This window comes from Ochlerotatus camptorhynchus, unplaced genomic scaffold, assembly GCF_037179485.1.
Source record: "Ochlerotatus camptorhynchus isolate MF236.1 unplaced genomic scaffold, CSIRO-AGI_Acam_v1.1 ptg000314l, whole genome shotgun sequence".
Classification (NCBI taxonomy): Eukaryota; Metazoa; Arthropoda; class Insecta; order Diptera; family Culicidae; genus Ochlerotatus; species Ochlerotatus camptorhynchus.
Genome location: NW_027040802.1, coordinates 3,367,522 through 3,388,278, shown reverse-complemented (window position 1 = coordinate 3,388,278; position 20,757 = coordinate 3,367,522). Strand labels below are relative to the sequence as shown.

The window sequence follows — 20,757 nt, the reverse complement described above, 5'->3', positions numbered from 1 at the left end:
ATCATTGCTTGTTCAAAATCAGTAAGCTTTTAAGGCTCCCCAATCGAGGTCCCAATCGTTGTTTTATGAAATAAATATAAAAATTTGATTGTTTCATCAATAAAATAATAGCAAGGCTCAATGTCATATTATTGATCACACCCAACAAAAAGGTTATTTGATTTAATAACAGCTTCGCGAGTTTTTATTTAACCGTAGATAAGCAAAATAATATAAATGCAACAGCCCCCCTAGGCAAATAGATAACTTTTCTAGCTACGCCAATGCATACTTGGCTTCGTTGTACAGTACTCTCCATTTCTCGATGATCTTTATTTCGATATTCCTTCCTATCTGAATCGTTTCAGCAACCACAGTGCTGCAAAATTTCGACAATTCACGGTGATATTTACAATTCTGCTTTGGTCACTCATTTGAGCTAACAGTCACAGTCAAAGCAAACCATGTCAATTGTCAATGACAATGCTGTCAGTGAAGAACGTGTGTAGATTTGTTTTATTAGCTAAATTTGTAACGAAATTAGATGACTAGAGCAACATAATTCCATGGAGCCGTTAAAGCAAACAAGCATCTACGTCCTGGACTACTTGGATAACAATAATGTGACACAGAATGCACGAAATTACACTTTTTGTTACCAGGTGAATCTTTGTCATTGACGAAAACATGAAGTTGCTGAAGGTTTTTTTGAGAACAAAGTCTGTCAGTGACTATGTGATGAACAATTTTGTCAATATCGCGCAAAGGTCTGTCAATGACAATAACAATGACAAATCTCAGCACTGACCCTGATCCTGTTTCATCAACACTTTTTAAGCACGAAGTGTTTAGAATCGTATTAATAAGCTTACAAATTGCTATTTTGATTGTCGATTTCTCCATGTTTAGGTGGTGGAAAGTTGAATCTCTCTAAGATGTACTCGTCCCCCTGCTGCTGGCGTACAAAAGGACCAGTACTAAGTAACTAAAGGATTTCCACACTACATGGCATATAAGATCGACTCAAATTTAAGTTTAAATTACTCAAACTCTAGAAAACCTAGTTTACTTGTAGACTGAGTAAAATTTTCCGAGCCTCATAAATCTTTGCGAGTATGACAAAAATCGACGAAAAATCCACTCATTCTAGAAACACAGACAAACAGACATAACACACTAAATATTTCTCATTGTAAAACATCTTCGCTAAAACATTACCGCCATTTGTTGAGTACACTGTGGTAGTACGCGCTGAACAGATGGCGGTAGTGTGTAAACGTCAAACGCAAGGGAATTGACTATGCGCGCCACAGGTGGCAGTACTACCAACTGAGATACTTTTAAATTGACCGTTAAATGCTTGATCGATGAACAACTTGTGAGTGTTATGTCCTAGGTTATGTCTGTTTGTCTGTGTATACTGAAGTATACGCTCAAAGAATAAATCATATAGGGGAAATGCAGGTAATGTCGGCCTAAGTGTCCCTAATTTGGGCCCATACATAAATTCAGCAATCAACTAAATTTTCAATAGCAACCAAAAATATCCATTAGTAACGTCCCAATAACGCGTTGATCTAGATAAAATTGATAAATAGCAGACTTTTAGCGATGGGCCCAAATTAGGGACATTTAGGCCGACATTACCTACATTTCCCCTATCAAATGGAAAATATTAATTGTGATTTGCATTCCCAAAGGAAAACACATGAAAACTTTTTTTCCGTGTATTAATTTCATTTGCACATCGAGATGTTGTTCTTATTACAAAACAAATTCTTGTATAATCTCGAAAAGTTTTACTCAGTGTATGTATGAGTTAACAACGTTTTCAAGAATATGAGCAGTGTTAGCAAAATCATCAATCAAATAATATTTTTCTGCTCTCATGCGCTCTCATACGCGTGATATTGGATCAAAATATCATACTTGATATTGATTTTACAAGCTCCTTTGATATTGTGAGACTATTCACAGCATGCAAAAATCAAGCTGAGAGTTGACTCGACACAGAAATGATTCCGTTGCCGTTATAAAAGTTTCGGTTGCATTCGGGTGTAAATCAAAATTTATTAAACTCAATCTCACCACAGTTTGGTGAGATTTGTAGTTGGTGAGTTTGGTTAGCTTGATTTTCCGAGCTGCGATATCACAGCTTGCAAATCAACCGCAGATGTTTGTTTGTTGATTTTTGTCTACGAAAATCATGCGTGATCATGGGCATTTGTGAGAATTGATTTTTTTTTATTTTTCCAACACTGAATATGAGTGAACTCTCGCGCAACACGAGAAAAGGGCCAATGATTGTTGATCGATTCTCTTCGTCGATTTTCTCTTTCGCGAATAACCCGACTGCAAATGAATTTCCCATTCAGTGTGTTGTTTCAGGCGCAAGCTAACATCATCTTCTGTCGAACTGTGCTGCGAGCTTAGCGAGAAATTCGTTAATGTTGCCGTGGTAAACCAAAAAGAAACTCGATGAAGAGAATCGATCAACGAGGATAGGCCCTTTTCAAATGTTACGCGAGAACTAATCTCAACATGGAGTCGACCTCATTTGTTGTGTAATCGTAATTTATCTTTTTTGACGTAGGACTACGTCTTTGATTTCTATATGGGGGTACACTTTGTGAAAACCGAAAATGGAACATGTAACAAATTGAGAAAGATTTTGAACGTTAATAACTCAGCTGCCCCTGGTCCAATTTCAATAATTTTATCATCAATCGATCAGAAATATGTCTACGCATCGATAACAATGCTTCCTAATGTTGATTTTCAACAAGAAACTTTTGAAAAACTGGTTAATGTCCAGCATTGTCCAAAAGCGTCGAATTAACTAACAAATCCACCAATTACCTACATGCATATGCTGCTTCCCCAGCACAGTCGTCAGAGAGTAGTAAGTAGACGAAACAAGTCGAAGTGGCATTCGCCTCCGATCTTCGGGCGCGTGCGAATAGGGAGGATGGAATTGCGTAATATTTTGCACACTCATCGCCATATTCAAAACCAAACGCAAATTCTTCAAGATAACCACCATCCGTCGTCTGGCTCACCGTGGCGGTGTCTGACGTATCTCCGGTCTGATTTACGAGGTGTGCTGAAGGTGTTTCTGAAAAATGAGATCCGTGATGCTGTCACCTACACTAAACACGCCAAGCGTAAGCGGCCATGGATGTCATCTACGTTTTGAAGTGACAGAGACGCACTCTGTTTGGTTTTGGAGGTTAAATCATCACCAACTTTGGCAACAAAACGGCTCTTTTCAGGGCCACCAAGCTTATTACAGTAAAGAGTAGGAATAGAATTCATCTGCCTGTTTGTCCATATTCAGAACCAACGTCCACAAAAAATGCTCATGTAATCAAACTGGAAGCAGGGGTACAAATTATTTTGATCAACCTTCATCATCTTTGAATCGCCACGGCCGGATATTTTCAATGGAAGAAGCAACAATCTAGCATCTAATTTGACGAAGACGGCAGGAAACATTTGTGAAGCCGAGTTATTTAGGAAAGAGAGTGTCGATGAAGAGAATCGATCAATGTAGATAGGACCTATTGAAAAGTGACGTGAGATTTTTTTTTCCGTACTGAGCTCCAATGCTACTGAATGCAACCAAATGGGAGGCAGCTCCCACACCTGGACCCTACCAATCGACCCATCAACTCAACCGGGGACCAACGGCTTAACTTCCCGAAGGAAGGCGTGATCAGAGATGTTATGCCTTAGAACATGCCGGTGGCGCCGACTGAGATTGGACCCAGGCCTGCTGGGGTGAGAGGAAATCATACTAACCACCGGCGCCGATATCTTTCAAGGTGATATCACGGCGAATGAGAACGACCCAAATTTGAGTTTAGTTATCTCAGAAATAAGAAATAAAGTGCAGGAACTCAGCGATGAGTAAATTTGCCTCATGTTTTCCCAGGTTTTTCCAGGATTTTCCAGGGAAAAATTCCCGAATTTGAGACAAGTAAAGATTGGATTCACTCAGTCTATTGGTACTACTCCGAGACTGAATAATATTTTCGACAATTTCATCATTTTCTGGCAGATTTTTTAGGTTATCCATAGCAAACCAAGAGACAAATTTACTAAACTCAAATTTGCCTTTGTCGCTACTTGATAGCAAACTAATCATAATGGGAGGAGTCTTGGTAGCTTTTATACCACTTGGTTGCACATCATTCTGCTTTAACCTGAAAAGATATAAAAGAGCGCTGCTGTATGGCATTAGCTCATTTTCGCTTCGGACGGCGTGGTGAGCAGCAATAGCAGCAGTAGGAAGGTGGTGGCTAGTCCACTCCTTCACAACCAACAAGCAACAATTGACTGGTCGTGGCAAAGGAGGAAAAGGTCTGATAAAGGAGGTGCCAAGTGTCATCGCAAAGTTCTTCGAGATAACCGCCATCGGTCGTCTGGCTCGCCGTGGTGGTGTCAAACGTATCTCCAGTCTGATCTACGAGGTGTGCTGAAGGTGTTCCTGGAAAATGAGGTCCGTGATGCTGTGATGCGTGATGTGCTGGCCATGGATGTCCTCTTTAATAAAACAGCCCTTTTCAGGGCAATCAAGCTTACATCAGTAAAGAGTTGGAATAGCCCCCAACGACCACACAAAATGCTCTCCAGAGTTGTAATTTTGTAACCAAACTTGGAAGCAGGGGTGCAAGTGATTGATTGATTCTCTTAATCAACTTTCTCTTTGAAAAAGATTACTGCAAATTTGGTACGCCTACAATTCAAAAACGGAAAGAGTTGAGATAATAGATAATTGATCAATTAAAAGTACTAAATGCTCTACATTTACTCCGTACACTAGCGGTCCTACGTCAAGCTTTCGTTCGTGCCCCTAGGCACAGACCCTTCTACTTTTTATTAATTGCTTTTAACGTATTCGGCGTAACTCCATTTAGGCTCAATTCGTTAACTCTTCGGGCACCACACTGAAAATGAAGTCGACATTTTTTTCAAAATGATGTATCTCAGTCGCTATTTATCCGTTTTCAAATGTTTTAATACCGTTGGATAGGTCACATCCTAATCTTTTTATTAGCTTGTTATCCACGCTCCTTGATTGTGTCATAGCTTCATAAAATCAGGATTACCAAATTATAACAAAATTTTTGGAAGGTCATTATTCATTCTGCAGGGCAATTAAAAATGTGTGCATGGTGCATTCTATTAGATACTTTTGTAGGCTTTCAGGAAAAAATATAAAAGGACAAACCGATCAACTTCAACTTGCTGAAACGACATGTCTACCGACTCGACAAAAACTGAAAAACCAAAAGATTGATTAACTATCAAACTCGTCATTGTGTGCTATGCTCAATCAAACCATCAAAAAGGAAAATTAATACCCTTTCCAACAAGATAACAATATAAAAAATACATGAAAATTTACCGAAGATATTACAAAAATAGTGAAAAGTGTGATTTAGGTGTGGTAGTCGAAGAGTTAAAAGCAGGACTTTTGTGGTCGAACATGAATTTTACTGACATTTAAAATTTCGCATCTATTTCATGACCCCTACGCAACACTTCTGCTAATTTTATGCAGCCCAATTACACATATTTCTGAAATTCACAGACATTTCTGAAATTCACAGACATTTTTCGCAGACTGGCATCTCTGGTGGAGTGAAAGGATAAGAAACGATCCGAAACGCGAATGGTTTCAACAATACGAAAACAAAGTTATTAATTGGGTACAAGCATCAACATTACGTCCCTAATGTTCGGTCCATAGTTATAAATCGCTGAACCGTTAAATATTCTAAATTTGCAGTAAGAGTGACAAGTGTGATATCAGGGGAAACATGTCAGAAGGGTATAATTCGAAACATAAACAATGACTTTGAACGTCGATTTCTATTGAATGACCACTAGACTGATACAAAATTTGAAATTTTCGCTCCACAGTGCTTAAACGGTTCCAAATTGGGTCCTGCTTGGCCTCCCAAAATTTAAACTACTTTAGTAAGAAACTGACTTGGCACAAACCATTTCAAGTTTATATGGGAATTACTATGGGAAAAGTTATGTTTTTGTTCATATCGATCTAACAATTCACCACATCACATGCTTTTAAAAATGATAACAGTGATTGTAGCAAATTTTCTCAGCTTCCACTTTGTTGACAACTACTTTTCAATCAAATGTAAGGAACAAAAGTTATTAATGATTCAAGTCACTGATGTCTTATGATTATGCTCATTCAACTGTTCAGCAGGCAACATTGGTGTTTCTAGCGCGTAGAATAGAGCACAAAAATCATGGCTACTATGTCACACTGCAGAATACAGTGTTGCCCACAGAACAGCTGCTTGATCATGCCATAAGATTATCTCTTAAACAATTAATAACAATTTAATTTGACATTTGGCTGAAAAACGATATTCGGCAAAGTTGTAGCTTAGAAAACTTCCGGTAAGAATAATTATAAAATTTTTAGAAAAAGCCATATGGAAAATGGGCAGAAGACAATGAACAAAAAGTTTGGATTTCCCATAGTAATTTCCATATAAACTTCGAATAGTTTGTGCCAAGTCAGTTTCTTTCCAAATGAGTTTAACTTTTGGGAAGCTAATCAGGAGCTGATTTGAAACCGTTTGAGCATTGTGGAGCGAAAATTTCAAATTTTGCATCAGTCTAATGACCACACACCTACGGAATCTAACTTCACCAGCTCATAAAACAAACATTGATCTGTCAGATGATTTCGTTAGTTTGAATGGTTGTGTTGTCATTCGTAAGAATCCGACGATCCAAGTCATTGTTTACGTTTTGCGTTAGACCATTCTGACATGTTTCCCCTGATATTGATTTATTAGGATAGCATGTTACAAAAAGGTAAGTCCTTTCAATTCAGGGAATTTTCAGGTTTTTTGATGACCACCGCTGTGTAGATTTTCGTTAGTGCGGTAATCCGGTAAGATCATGGCACCTAAAAATCGAAAAATATGAAATTTTCACTGAACTTTTTCTTTGAAAAAGAGCAATAAATGTTCTAAATTTGTCCCAAATATAGGCAAATAATTTACGGATTACAATTTCACAGCAGAGGTGGTATTAGTTTTTCATTACCATTGTGTATTATTGCTGAATTAATGAGTTATTTGGTTGATAGGCCGAAGTGAGGGGCTAGGCTGACATTACATCCCGTAACACTATACCAATCAAACTGATCGCTATCGTTGGGATTGTGCCCCTATGATGCCCTATGTGTGTATGATGCCTAGAGCCACCATTGTCCATAATGAAACTAAAATTTACGAAATAAAACTCACCTTATTGTGATCCCAATCGTGGCAGATCCCTTCGGCGGTGCACTTCTCCTGCATCAGGTACGCTCCCTTCTTGTTGCACATGAAGTTCACCCGGGGGGCACAAATTTCCGGCGGAGCCATCCGACTGACGCCGAACATCAGTATCACGTAGAGCACGATCGATGCGATCAAACTCACCGCCGTCAGGATGCGAACCCGCTTGCCATAGGCAAAGGCACTCGTTGTGGCCCATTTGTCCACCAGCACGGCGAACACCAGTGGGCCGAACAGGGCCGCAATCGGAATGATGACCGATATCGAGTAGATCTCGTTGAAGTCAAACCCCTTGTGGGCCATGTTGGACTGGAGGAAGGGATAGATACATCCCAAGCCTGCAACGGAAGACGGTGGGCGGTTTGCGAGTGATGATGGATTACATGATTTATTTTTAAAAATGAACATTTCAACTGCAACAGTACCCACCTCCATAGAATAGAAATAGAACACATTTTAGCGAGAGACAGTGTTTGCTCTCGAAGAGTGGTTTGCTGTCCTCCATCTTTCGGAGACGGGCCTCTTTTTCACTCCGCCGCCGCAGCCGAGTTGCCCTCCGCTATGCTAGTGCTCCGTTTTTCCCGTTGATCTGCTGTACCAGAATCTGCGTGGCTGGTGAAAGGAAGGGATGGACAAATGTTGAAACTTATTTGCCAACTGTAGATTGCTAATGGAAGGTATCATGGATTAATTTGTACGGTGGTACATGGGTTGCATTCGACACTGTTGAAGCTGCTGCCAATTTACGAGGAATTTTTATTTTATTACAAGTAATGCAGTGATTGGTCGGTGTTTGTATGCGCCAGTTGATGCTGGACGACTTTCATGGGAGCCTCTTTTAGTTCAGTCGGTAAAGGTGCAGTTCTATAAAGCAAGAACTTCCCTGGGCATAGAGTACCTATACTAATGCAAAAATGATACAGGCTTAGAAAGCATTCATTCATTGAGCATTGAAAGTGCTCAAAGAATACTTAGTTGAGAGCCGGTGTTCCAGCGGGGACGTAATAAGCTTAAGTACAAGAAGAGACGATTATCATCATCATCTGTGTCTCAACTGTGTCAAAGCGTGGGTGTCTTTTTTTTTCAATACAGTCCGATATACCAAGCTACCGAGCACTGATAAACATGGCTCACACCATAATGAACACTTGAAATTATAGCCGATACATTGAACTTTACACGCAGGCGTAAGAATTCCATAAGGAGACGAACCAGCCCAGGGCTGAAAGTCTCCTTAATAAAGATATATAAAAAAAAAAGAATTCCATAAGAAAAACTTATGAATTTTAGCCATAAGAAATGAGTGTGAATTTCATTGATTTGCCTTATGAAAAATAATTTTGACAAAAAAAAATAATGTAACCGGAAAATGGACGTTGAGATTAGGGGGCCCGTGTTTTGACCACTCGTCTTTCAACGCCTGGGATAATGAAATGGTTAAAGGCGTATAAGAGCTACCTCATGTTACCCGAAAATCATTCATAAGTCACGCTTATGAAATTCATGTATGTTGTTCATAAGTCGAGCCTAATGAAATTCTTAGTTCTATTTTATCAGTGTACGTATATTTTACATTGAGGCCAATAAATTTAAGAATTCTATAAGGCATGACTTATGAACCTGTACAATTTTGATTGCATATGACACCTATGAATTCCATAAACACGACTTTTGAATGACTATCGTAGTACATTAGGTGCTTCTTGTACGCCTTTAGCCTATCCGATTTCCCAAGCGTTGATAGAAGTGACCCTAACTCACGGACTCAATAATCTGAACACTCAAGGTTTGAATCCAGTGTGCTCCATTTAATAATACTTTTTTTAAGTTTGAAAGCTAACTTATGAATTTGACTTATGGTTTCCATAATAAATTCTTGTGGCGAAAAATCACAAGTGGTTCTTATGGAATTCTTAAGTTTATTTGTCTTATGTCTGCAGTGTACCTTTTTCTCCCAAATAATGTGATACTGCTTACCGTGAAGTGTCATAAATTAACGCAGTGTCATACTCCGCGCATTGCCAACATTTTGTGATGCATTGTGATATATTTAAAATTTATATTTTGTCATACACACATGTTCAGCTAAGTTCAATGTAATGTGGAAATTATTTCGGAATTTTTCAAAAATGCGTGAAATTTGGACTTAGGTACGTGACATGATGGCACTTTAGGTAAAATTTTTTTTCTGATCGATCAATGACAATTATTTTATCATCTATCTATGTATATAAAAATGAATTTCTGTCTGTCTGTCTGTCTGTCTGTCTGTCTGTCTGTCTGTCTGTCTGTCTGTCTGTCTGTCTGTCTGTCTGTCTGTCTGTCTGTCTGTCTGTCTGTCTGTCTGTCTGTCTGTCTGTCTGTCTGTCTGTCTGTCTGTCTGTCTGTCTGTCTGTCTGTCTGTCTGTCTGTCTGTCTGTCTGTCTGTCTGTCTGTCTGTCTGTCTGTCTGTCTGTCTGTCTGTCTGTCTGTCTGTCTGTCTGTCTGTCTGTCTGTCTGTCTGTCTGTCTGTCTGTCTGTCTGTCTGTCTGTCTGTCTGTCTGTCTGTCTGTCTGTCTGTCTGTCTGTCTGTCTGTCTGTCTGTCTGTCTGTCTGTCTGTCTGTCTGTCTGTCTGTCTGTCTGTCTGTCTGTCTGTCTGTCTGTCTGTCTGTCTGTCTGTCTGTCTGTCTGTCTGTCTGTCTGTCTGTCTGTCTGTCTGTCTGTCTGTCTGTCTGTCTGTCTGTCTGTCTGTCTGTCTGTCTGTCTGTCTGTCTGTCTGTCTGTCTGTCTGTCTGTCTGTCTGTCTGTCTGTCTGTCTGTCTGTCTGTCTGTCTGTCTGTCTGTCTGTCTGTCTGTCTGTCTGTCTGTCTGTCTGTCTGTCTGTCTGTCTGTCTGTCTGTCTGTCTGTCTGTCTGTCTGTCTGTCTGTCTGTCTGTCTGTCTGTCTGTCTGTCTGTCTGTCTGTCTGTCTGTCTGTCTGTCTGTCTGTCTGTCTGTCTGTCTGTCTGTCTGTCTGTCTGTCTGTCTGTCTGTCTGTCTGTCTGTCTGTCTGTCTGTCTGTCTGTCTGTCTGTCTGTCTGTCTGTCTGTCTGTCTGTCTGTCTGTCTGTCTGTCTGTCTGTCTGTCTGTCTGTCTGTCTGTCTGTCTGTCTGTCTGTCTGTCTGTCTGTCTGTCTGTCTGTCTGTCTGTCTGTCTGTCTGTCTGTCTGTCTGTCTGTCTGTCTGTCTGTCTGTCTGTCTGTCTGTCTGTCTGTCTGTCTGTCTGTCTGTCTGTCTGTCTGTCTGTCTGTCTGTCTGTCTGTCTGTCTGTCTGTCTGTCTGTCTGTCTGTCTGTCTGTCTGTCTGTCTGTCTGTCTGTCTGTCTGTCTGTCTGTCTGTCTGTCTGTCTGTCTGTCTGTCTGTCTGTCTGTCTGTCTGTCTGTCTGTCTGTCTGTCTGTCTGTCTGTCTGTCTGTCTGTCTGTCTGTCTGTCTGTCTGTCTGTCTGTCTGTCTGTCTGTCTGTCTGTCTGTCTGTCTGTCTGTCTGTCTGTCTGTCTGTCTGTCTGTCTGTCTGTCTGTCTGTCTGTCTGTCTGTCTGTCTGTCTGTCTGTCTGTCTGTCTGTCTGTCTGTCTGTCTGTCTGTCTGTCTGTCTGTCTGTCTGTCTGTCTGTCTGTCTGTCTGTCTGTCTGTCTGTCTGTCTGTCTGTCTGTCTGTCTGTCTGTCTGTCTGTCTGTCTGTCTGTCTGTCTGTCTGTCTGTCTGTCTGTCTGTCTGTCTGTCTGTCTGTCTGTCTGTCTGTCTGTCTGTCTGTCTGTCTGTCTGTCTGTCTGTCTGTCTGTCTGTCTGTCTGTCTGTCTGTCTGTCTGTCTGTCTGTCTGTCTGTCTGTCTGTCTGTCTGTCTGTCTGTCTGTCTGTCTGTCTGTCTGTCTGTCTGTCTGTCTGTCTGTCTGTCTGTCTGTCTGTCTGTCTGTCTGTCTGTCTGTCTGTCTGTCTGTCTGTCTGTCTGTCTGTCTGTCTGTCTGTCTGTCTGTCTGTCTGTCTGTCTGTCTGTCTGTCTGTCTGTCTGTCTGTCTGTCTGTCTGTCTGTCTGTCTGTCTGTCTGTCTGTCTGTCTGTCTGTCTGTCTGTCTGTCTGTCTGTCTGTCTGTCTGTCTGTCTGTCTGTCTGTCTGTCTGTCTGTCTGTCTGTCTGTCTGTCTGTCTGTCTGTCTGTCTGTCTGTCTGTCTGTCTGTCTGTCTGTCTGTCTGTCTGTCTGTCTGTCTGTCTGTCTGTCTGTCTGTCTGTCTGTCTGTCTGTCTGTCTGTCTGTCTGTCTGTCTGTCTGTCTGTCTGTCTGTCTGTCTGTCTGTCTGTCTGTCTGTCTGTCTGTCTGTCTGTCTGTCTGTCTGTCTGTCTGTCTGTCTGTCTGTCTGTCTGTCTGTCTGTCTGTCTGTCTGTCTGTCTGTCTGTCTGTCTGTCTGTCTGTCTGTCTGTCTGTCTGTCTGTCTGTCTGTCTGTCTGTCTGTCTGTCTGTCTGTCTGTCTGTCTGTCTGTCTGTCTGTCTGTCTGTCTGTCTGTCTGTCTGTCTGTCTGTCTGTCTGTCTGTCTGTCTGTCTGTCTGTCTGTCTGTCTGTCTGTCTGTCTGTCTGTCTGTCTGTCTGTCTGTCTGTCTGTCTGTCTGTCTGTCTGTCTGTCTGTCTGTCTGTCTGTCTGTCTGTCTGTCTGTCTGTCTGTCTGTCTGTCTGTCTGTCTGTCTGTCTGTCTGTCTGTCTGTCTGTCTGTCTGTCTGTCTGTCTGTCTGTCTGTCTGTCTGTCTGTCTGTCTGTCTGTCTGTCTGTCTGTCTGTCTGTCTGTCTGTCTGTCTGTCTGTCTGTCTGTCTGTCTGTCTGTCTGTCTGTCTGTCTGTCTGTCTGTCTGTCTGTCTGTCTGTCTGTCTGTCTGTCTGTCTGTCTGTCTGTCTGTCTGTCTGTCTGTCTGTCTGTCTGTCTGTCTGTCTGTCTGTCTGTCTGTCTGTCTGTCTGTCTGTCTGTCTGTCTGTCTGTCTGTCTGTCTGTCTGTCTGTCTGTCTGTCTGTCTGTCTGTCTGTCTGTCTGTCTGTCTGTCTGTCTGTCTGTCTGTCTGTCTGTCTGTCTGTCTGTCTGTCTGTCTGTCTGTCTGTCTGTCTGTCTGTCTGTCTGTCTGTCTGTCTGTCTGTCTGTCTGTCTGTCTGTCTGTCTGTCTGTCTGTCTGTCTGTCTGTCTGTCTGTCTGTCTGTCTGTCTGTCTGTCTGTCTGTCTGTCTGTCTGTCTGTCTGTCTGTCTGTCTGTCTGTCTGTCTGTCTGTCTGTCTGTCTGTCTGTCTGTCTGTCTGTCTGTCTGTCTGTCTGTCTGTCTGTCTGTCTGTCTGTCTGTCTGTCTGTCTGTCTGTCTGTCTGTCTGTCTGTCTGTCTGTCTTACCCTTATAGACTCGGAAACTACTGAACCGATTGGCGTGAAAATTTGTATACAGGGGTTTTTGGGGCCGTGGAAGGTTCTTATGATGGTTCGAGACCCCTCCCTCTTCTGTAAGGGGGGGCTCGAAGGTTCTTATGATGGTTCGAGACCCCTCCCTCTTCTGTAAGGGGGGGCTCCTATACAAATGAAACAGAAATTTCTGCATAACTCGAGAACTAATCAAGCAAATGGAACCAAATTAGGCATGTGGGGGCAAGTGTGGGGGTATAAGGAGATAATCATAGGGGGTAGCCCCTTAGATAATAGGGGGGGCTACGTACAATATAGCATGCTTTTTTTTTAAATCGGCGCATAAACTCAATAAACTCAATATTGAATCCCGAGCAAGACCGGGCACACTCAGCTAGTTCTAAATAATGTTGAGTGCTTGCAGTTTTAATAGCAAATTATAGAAAATGTGATTACCCTACGACTTATTTTAAAAGTGAACGAAACACCATAATGAGCCTTCTTCTTCCAGACTTTCAACGCTCCTGCGTTTTGCCAGCTCTCAACTTAGTACTCAAGATGCACTTCCACAGTTATTAATTGAGAACTTTCTATTCCAACCACTGCATGAATATATTGTGTGGCAAGCATAATCAGTGCGCAAAACAGTCAGGTTCAATGAGTCATTGTCATATGAATATGAACTGCCATCTAACTCATCATTCACTGTCTCGTGAGAGTCTGAATGATTGAGAAGTAAACGAGTCACTGACAGCCGAGCACTCAGTCAGTAGCTCAATCAGCACGTTTATTCTTCCGGGATGGTACCCAATCCTTGTTTTGAATGACTGATCGTACTTTTTCTATACGAACTCGCCAATTGGAAAAAAAAAAGGAATTGAACTCGCCACCTCCAGCTTGATAATACTGTGCCTCTACTGACTAGGTTATCTGAGGCCCCTATTATGATCCTACACAAGCCAAAAAGCTAGAATCCATTGAAACCTATTTTATCAAAATTGTTTCAAAACATACGAAATGGGAGCACCATCATAGGACTATTTAGGTTTTTAGGTATGAGCAGGAGGAAAATAGGCCCAAAATCTCTCAAATACTATTTCTGCTTTATCTTATGTTTCCTGCGTTGCCAGATATTCCGATATATTGGTATTTGTACCGATTTACAAACTTGATACCGATATACAGACCGCCTTCTGCGGCAACAAGTCACGATGCGATCAGTGCGGCGAGAAGCATGCGGAGGGTGCTTGTGGTCCTCCTCCTTAAAGTGTTTATTTTTTGGCAACTCCGCTTCCTCTCGCAGATTGCCCGAAGTATAAACAGCAAGGAAAAAAACTTGAACGGTCTCTGAAGGCGCGCTCTCAGCGTTCCTTTGCGGAGATCTTGAAGACTTTCAATCATCCTCCCAAAATCACTCCGGAAAAAGAAAACAATAATCCGTTCAATCTTCTCCCAGTTGACGAGGACGACACTGACTCAGAGGGCAATGACGGAAGTCCTTTTGTTTTCAAAGGTCCTTCAAGGAAGCGATCCAAGAATGACTCGCAGAAAACTAAAAAAACTGACTCCCAAGCCCACTTGGATAAATCAAGAGGTCACGGAAATAAACCGAAACCCAATCCACCGGGTTTTAAGCCTGTCGATTATGATTATGAATTTCCGGGGCTTCCGGGAACATCTAAAACCCCAGATGTCCCAGTTTTGCAACCAGAACAGCAGAACGCCATGTTCACGCTTTCTGGAATTGTGGACAGCATTCTCGATCTGTTCAACATCACTGCCCCTCTACGGAGCATCATTAACATGATGCTTCCAATCGTGAAACCTTTTCTGAAGCAATTTGCTTCCGAGTGGCCCCTCCTTGCTTCATTCGTATCCCTCGATGGATAATTTTCCAAAAAATAATACGGTATCTCTCCTTCAATGGAATTGTAGAAGCATTCAAATTTTTACTGCATAACATACTCTGTGATGCGTTTTCTCTCTGCGAAACATGGCTCTCTCCAGATGTTAACCTTTCTCTTCACGACTACAACATTATCCGTCTCGATCGTGCAGATTCGTACGGTGGGGTGCTCCTAGGGGTCAACAAACAACACTCATTCTACAGAATCGACCTTCCTCCAGTGTCAGGTATTGAAATTGTCGCATGTCAGGTGAATATTAGAGGTAAAACCTTCAGTATTACCTCGTTATACATCCCTCCGAGAACGGCTGTTTCTCGGCGAGCGCTATCTGACATCTGCTCAGTGCTACCTGAGCCGCGGTTGATCTTAGGGGATTTTAATTCCCACGGTACAGGCTGGGGAGAGCTGTACGATGACAACCGCTCAACCATCATCTATGACCTATGCGACGATTTCAATATGACCATTCTAAACACCGGTGAAGTAACTCGAATAGCCAAACCTCCAGCAAGAGAGAGCAGACTAGACTTGTCACTCTGTTCGAACTCACTATCATTGGATTGCATGTGGGAGGTAATCCAAGACCCCTATGGTAGTGATCATTTGCCCATCAAAATTTCGATTTCCAACGGTTCATCTTCACAGTGTCCAATCAACATCGCGTACGATCTCACGAGAAACATCAATTGGGAAGAATACGTGAACGCGGTCCGTGACGGTTCAGAATCGGTCGACGTTCTCTCTCCGTTGGATGAGTACTCCTTTCTATCGCGGCTCATAGTGGATTGCGCGCTTCAAGCACAAACGAAGCCTGTTCCTGGCACTACCATTCGCAAACGTCCTCCCACTGTGTGGTGGGACCAGGAATGCACCGACGTGAATAACGAGAAGTCTACCGCGTTTAAACAGTTTCGTAAATACGGTTCCCGCGAATACTTTGAGCGGTATACGGAGCTAGAGGAAAAGTTTAAGAGCTTGGTCAGGGCCAAAAAACGCGGTTACTGGCGTCGGTTCGTCGAAGGGCTATCGCGAGAGACTTCCATGCAAACGTTCTGGAATGTCGGCAGGAGAATGCGTAACGCGGCATCGTCGGTCAACGAGGACAAGGAGTACTCTAACAAGTGGATTTTCGACTTCGCGCGTAAGTTTTGTCCCAATTCGGTTCCGGTTCGATGCAACACTCGCGATCCGCCGCTGGAAAACGATGACATAGACTCCCCGTTTTCAATGGTAGAATTCTCAATTGCTCTTCTTTCATGCAATAACTCGGTTCCGGGAATTGATCGAATAAAGTTCAACCTGCTCAAGAACCTCCCAGAAGTCACAAAGAGGCGATTGATGAACTTGTTCAATCGATTCCTTGAGCTCAACGTTGTTCCGGATGATTGGAGACAAGTAAGAGTTATCGCCATCCAGAAGCCCGGTAAACCCGCGTCGGATCATAATTCGTACCGTCCCATCGCGATGCTGTCGTGTATTCGGAAGCTGTTAGAAAAAATGATTCTTCTTCGTCTGGACAAGTGGGCGAATGGCTTACTCTCAGATACGCAATTTGGATTCCGTAGGGGCAAAGGGACGAACGACTGCCTTGCGTTGCTTTCAACTGAAATCCAATTAGCCTATGCTGAAAAACAGCAGATGGGTTCAGTTTTCTTCGACATTAAAGGGGCGTTTGATTCTTTGATTTCTTTCGGACAAACTCCATGCGAGTGGGCTTTCTCCGATTATCAACAATTTCCTGTTTAATTTGTTGTCCGAGAAACGAATGAGCTTCTCTCATGGCAGCTCGGAAATTGCACGAATCAGCTACATGGGTCTTCCACAAGGCTCATGTTTATGTCCCCTCCTGTACAATTTCTATGTCAAAGACATTTATGAATGTCTGGCCGAAAATTGCACGCTAAGGCAGCTTGCAGATAACGGCGTGGTTTCCATGGTTGGACCAACAGCACCGGACCTGCAAGAACCATTGCAAGATACCTTGGATAATTTGTCTACTTGGGCAATGAATCTGGGTATCGAATTCTCTCCGGAGAAAACAGAGATGGTTGTTTTTTCTAGGAAGCTTTATCCAGCACAGTTTCAGCTTCAACTTATGGGTAGAACAATCACTCACAGCATGTCGTTTAAGTATTCAGGAGTCTGGTTCGATTCCAAGTGCACTTGGGGAAAACACATAGCGTATCTGAGGCAGAGATGCCAACAGCGAATCAATTTCCTTCGTTCCATTACCGGCAATTTATGGGGAGCCCATCCGGAAGATCTGATAAGACTCTACAAGACCACCATTCTCTCGATTTTGGAGTACGGTAGCTTTTGCTTTCAATCGGCGGCGGGAAGGATTCAATATCGTTGCATTCGAATCCCGCTAGGTTGTATGCAATCGACGCATACCATGAGTCTTGAAGTTCTTGCGGGCGTCTTCCCCTTAACAAATCGTTTTGCGGATTTATCGTTCCGGTTCCTCATCCGCTGTGAAGTCATGAACCCGCTGGTGATCGAAAACTTTGAGAAGCTGCTAGAGCAGAATCCTCAAACACGATTCATGAGCTTGTACTACAAGTACATGACTCTGGACATCGGCCCCTCCTCGTTCAACCCCAATCGCGCTGTCTCCCATCATTTCAGTTGTTCTTCCGTGAGATTCGATCTCACAATGAGGCAGGAGATTCAAGGAATTCCAGAGCCTCACCGTTCCCTGATTGTCCCAACTATTTTTGCGAACAAATACCGCCACGTCCCCAACGAGAAGAGATTTTTCACAGATGGGTCGGTGATAAATGCGTCCACTGGTTTTGGAGTATTCCACGATCTTCATAGCGCCTCATACAAGCTTCAAAACCCGTGTTCGGTATACGTTGCTGAACTAGCAGCTATATCGTACACGTTAGAGCGTATTGCCTCACTTCCACCTGACCATTATTTCATTTTTACGGATAGCCTAAGCTCCCTGGAGGCTATGCGTTCAATGAGGCCGATGAAGCACTTGGCGTATTTCCTCCAGGAAGTACGATCGTCATTGAGTGCTTTATCAAACAGCTCGCATATCATCACCTTGGTATGGGTCCCTTCTCATTGCTCTATCCCAGGCAATGAGAAAGCGGACTCGCTGGCCAAGGTGGGCGCTATGGAAGGCGATATTTACGAGCGACAAATCGCCTACCACGAATTTTTCACGATTTCTCGTCAGCAAGTCCTCGCCAAATGGCAACAAAAGTGGAATGATGGTGATCTGGGAAGATGGCTACATTCTATTGTCCCACAGGTGTCGATCAAACCCTGGTTCAAAGAGTTGGATATGAGTCGTGATTTTATTCGTGTAATGTCCAGGCTCATGTTCGATCACTGTTCGTTAAACGCCCACCTCCTCCGTATTACGCTCGCCGACAGCAACTTATGTACCTGTGGAAACGGTTATCACGGCATCGAGCATGTTGTTTGGTCCTGCTCCTTACATCATGAGGCGAGATCCGTTCTGTGTGATTCCCTTAGGGTCCGAGGAAAACAACCCTTTAAGCCAATTAGAGACGTCTTAGCTTGCAGTGATATCGACTTTATGAAGCTTATTTACGACTTTCTTAAAGCTGTTGATGTATGTGTTCAATGTGTTGTGTTTTAGTCATCCTTTACGTTTAAGTTTTAAATTAGTTCAAAATGCTTTCCCTTGTCCTCCCTCCAAATGATAAATAAATGTAATCCCTAATCTCGAGTAAACCGCGAGTAACCGGCCCCCGTTCTACTAACATTAGTTGTAAGAAAATGATATTCACACACAATCATGTAAAAAATATTCGGCTCCGCAGAGCTAACGCATTTGAGCCTTGACAAATAAATGGATTATAAAAAAAAAAGGTGCTCGGTGGCCTAGTGGTGACCGATTTTGCTTACTGAGCAGAAGACCATGGGACGCTCCATCGTGCTATGGAATCGGTAGGACATCAATTCAGCATATCGTTTACCAAAACGAATCCTGCTGCAATTCCAACCCTTTTATCCAACATCCGAGTGATTTCTCGTGGAAGTGCAGAAGTGTTCTTGCCTTTCATTAAAGCGAATATTACGTCAATATATTCCTACCCATTCCTTTCTTGACCAGCATTCGGATGTGGTATTGCCTAGTTTGAGATCACCAGTATTTACACATTGAGAATGATTGCTAGTCTCAAGCAACGTCTATTAGTTTTCTGTGCTGATCTGGCAATAACTGAGTTCCATCCTCGGGCGGTCAATAATGCTCATGGTCAACATTCTGAACAGGTTTTCTTTTCGACTTCTATTGGAAGGCTTTTCCGAGCTTCTTCTTGCTTCCCCTGGAAATGGCTACTCCTGGAATTGGCTTCCTATTTCCGAAACTTTTCTGGATTTCCTTCTCCATTGACGGCAATTGAATGTGCAGGAAAGCAGCTTCCACACCTGCGTAGGATATCGCACCCATTCAACACACATGGGCCAGGACCAACGGCTTTACTTCCCTTCCGAAGGAAGACGTGGCCAGATATTTTTATGTCTCAATCCTCGGCTGGGATTGAACCCAGACCCATTAGGGTGAGAAAGCAGTCACGCTTACCACTACGCCCCCGGCGCCAGCTGGATGGTTTATCTGATTTTTCCAAAGGTTTCTTCAAATTTTCACCAGGAAGTTTCTTAATTTATTTGTCTTGGAAGATCCGCAAATGTTTTCCCGGCTCATCTTAGAATTTTCTTCAAAATTCCTCCAGAGGAGCTTTTCCATTCTTTCTCTGGGAGCTTTAATGGCTTCCTTCAGAGGCTAATTAATACATTCCCCGGAAATTTCTCCCGACTTCTTCGTTCTTGCAGTCCAAAAGTTTTAAAAAATCCTGGCAAAAATACTAATTAAAAAAAAATGGCAAAAATACAAATTTAATTAAAATAGTAAATACCGATTGTCGTGATTTCCGTTATTTCCGCGATCTACGCCATTTTAAAATGGACCGTAGTTCCTGCGCAGTATTTTGTTAGCACAAAACTTCACACTTCAATATCGTTTTCAAAACTGCCTCGCTGAACCGTGGGAAAGCTGTCCAGACCCGTCTCTCGATAACGTGGAAACGAGGGAGAGTGAGAGAGAAATAGAGCCGAGAAAGTCTATGAACGAGAGGCTTTGTTTCGAATTTCCCACTGTCACAGGGTTGTCCTCGTACCCATGTTAACACACTAAATGAAAACTATTTAAATGAACTGTTAAGGCAAACCAAAGTAATTTCACTTTACTAGCCCAGTTCCATCCATTCTCTACACCGATAAATTCCAATGTTTGTAAACATAGCATACCGATAAGCTTAAAAACAATCTGGCAACGCTGGTTTTGACACTTCTTATGCGAGCTTCTTATGCAGGTCTCAGCAGTACTGTCGCATTAAAGGCCTTTCGCTCATTTTCAACTTCTATTCAATTGTCATACTGCCTCACTCTAACGGAACTATCAACCTTCCCTCTTCAGACCATTCTCTAGCTAATAAATTATCACACTAAAGCTCCATGTGTTAAATTGTCTTTATAGTTCGTTTCTACCAGACATCGAGGCTATAAGATCAATATGAAAGTCGAACAAATGCGTCACAGGGGAAAGTCGAACCATGTAGACAAGTGAGATCCCTGTCGGGTGAAAACGTATCCAAAAATGACTTCTCTGCGAGACATCACCAATCCATAAATATTGCTTTACTCGCTATCAGCCGCTAAGCTGAAGGTGTGCTACAGGAAAAAAAATTCGAAATCCCCATTATAAATAGACCGGTTAAAATGAGACGCCTGTTCGATGCTGTATCTGTTTTGCGCTGACTGCTGTTTGGCTTTGGTGACGGTCAATTTTTTCTAGAGTCATGTTTTCTTCCCTCTGACGGTGGTTTTGTGTTTTCGCGACGACAATGAATAAACTAGCAGACATCGCAAGCCGCCGGTGAGGTATAAAATTTTTGCACTTGGCATCCATATCATTTTACAGTTTTTTTTACCACTTGGGATGCGTACCAATCCGGGTCGCCGTCATCACCTTCTTTGTCGTGTCACTTTCGATACAGTTACATGAAGTCCATCGAAATTTAACGATGTATTCTTTTTTTTTTTACTTTAAGTTCTGAATTCATCCAGGTCAATGGAAAATGTATTCACTTTCACCCGTATACATCTTGCTGCAACGACGCCAAA

At 42.6% G+C, this 20,757-nt stretch overlaps 1 protein-coding gene across 4 annotated transcripts in view; it reads right to left on the bottom strand.

Annotated features, from left to right (window-relative positions):
* Positions 1-20,757, bottom strand: part of LOC135707568 (uncharacterized) — a 43,712-nt gene that overhangs the window by 10,407 nt on the left and 12,548 nt on the right. For all 4 annotated transcript variants that reach the window (XM_065229433.1, XM_065229434.1, XM_065229437.1 and 1 more), the window contains exons 2-3: positions 7,737-7,919; positions 7,275-7,645 (exon numbers count right to left, since the gene is read on the bottom strand). In XM_065229433.1, coding sequence (XP_065085505.1) covers positions 7,275-7,645; positions 7,737-7,812 — 447 coding nt within the window. In that variant the 5' untranslated portion in view covers positions 7,813-7,919. The remainder of the gene's footprint in view (positions 1-7,274; positions 7,646-7,736; positions 7,920-20,757) is intronic.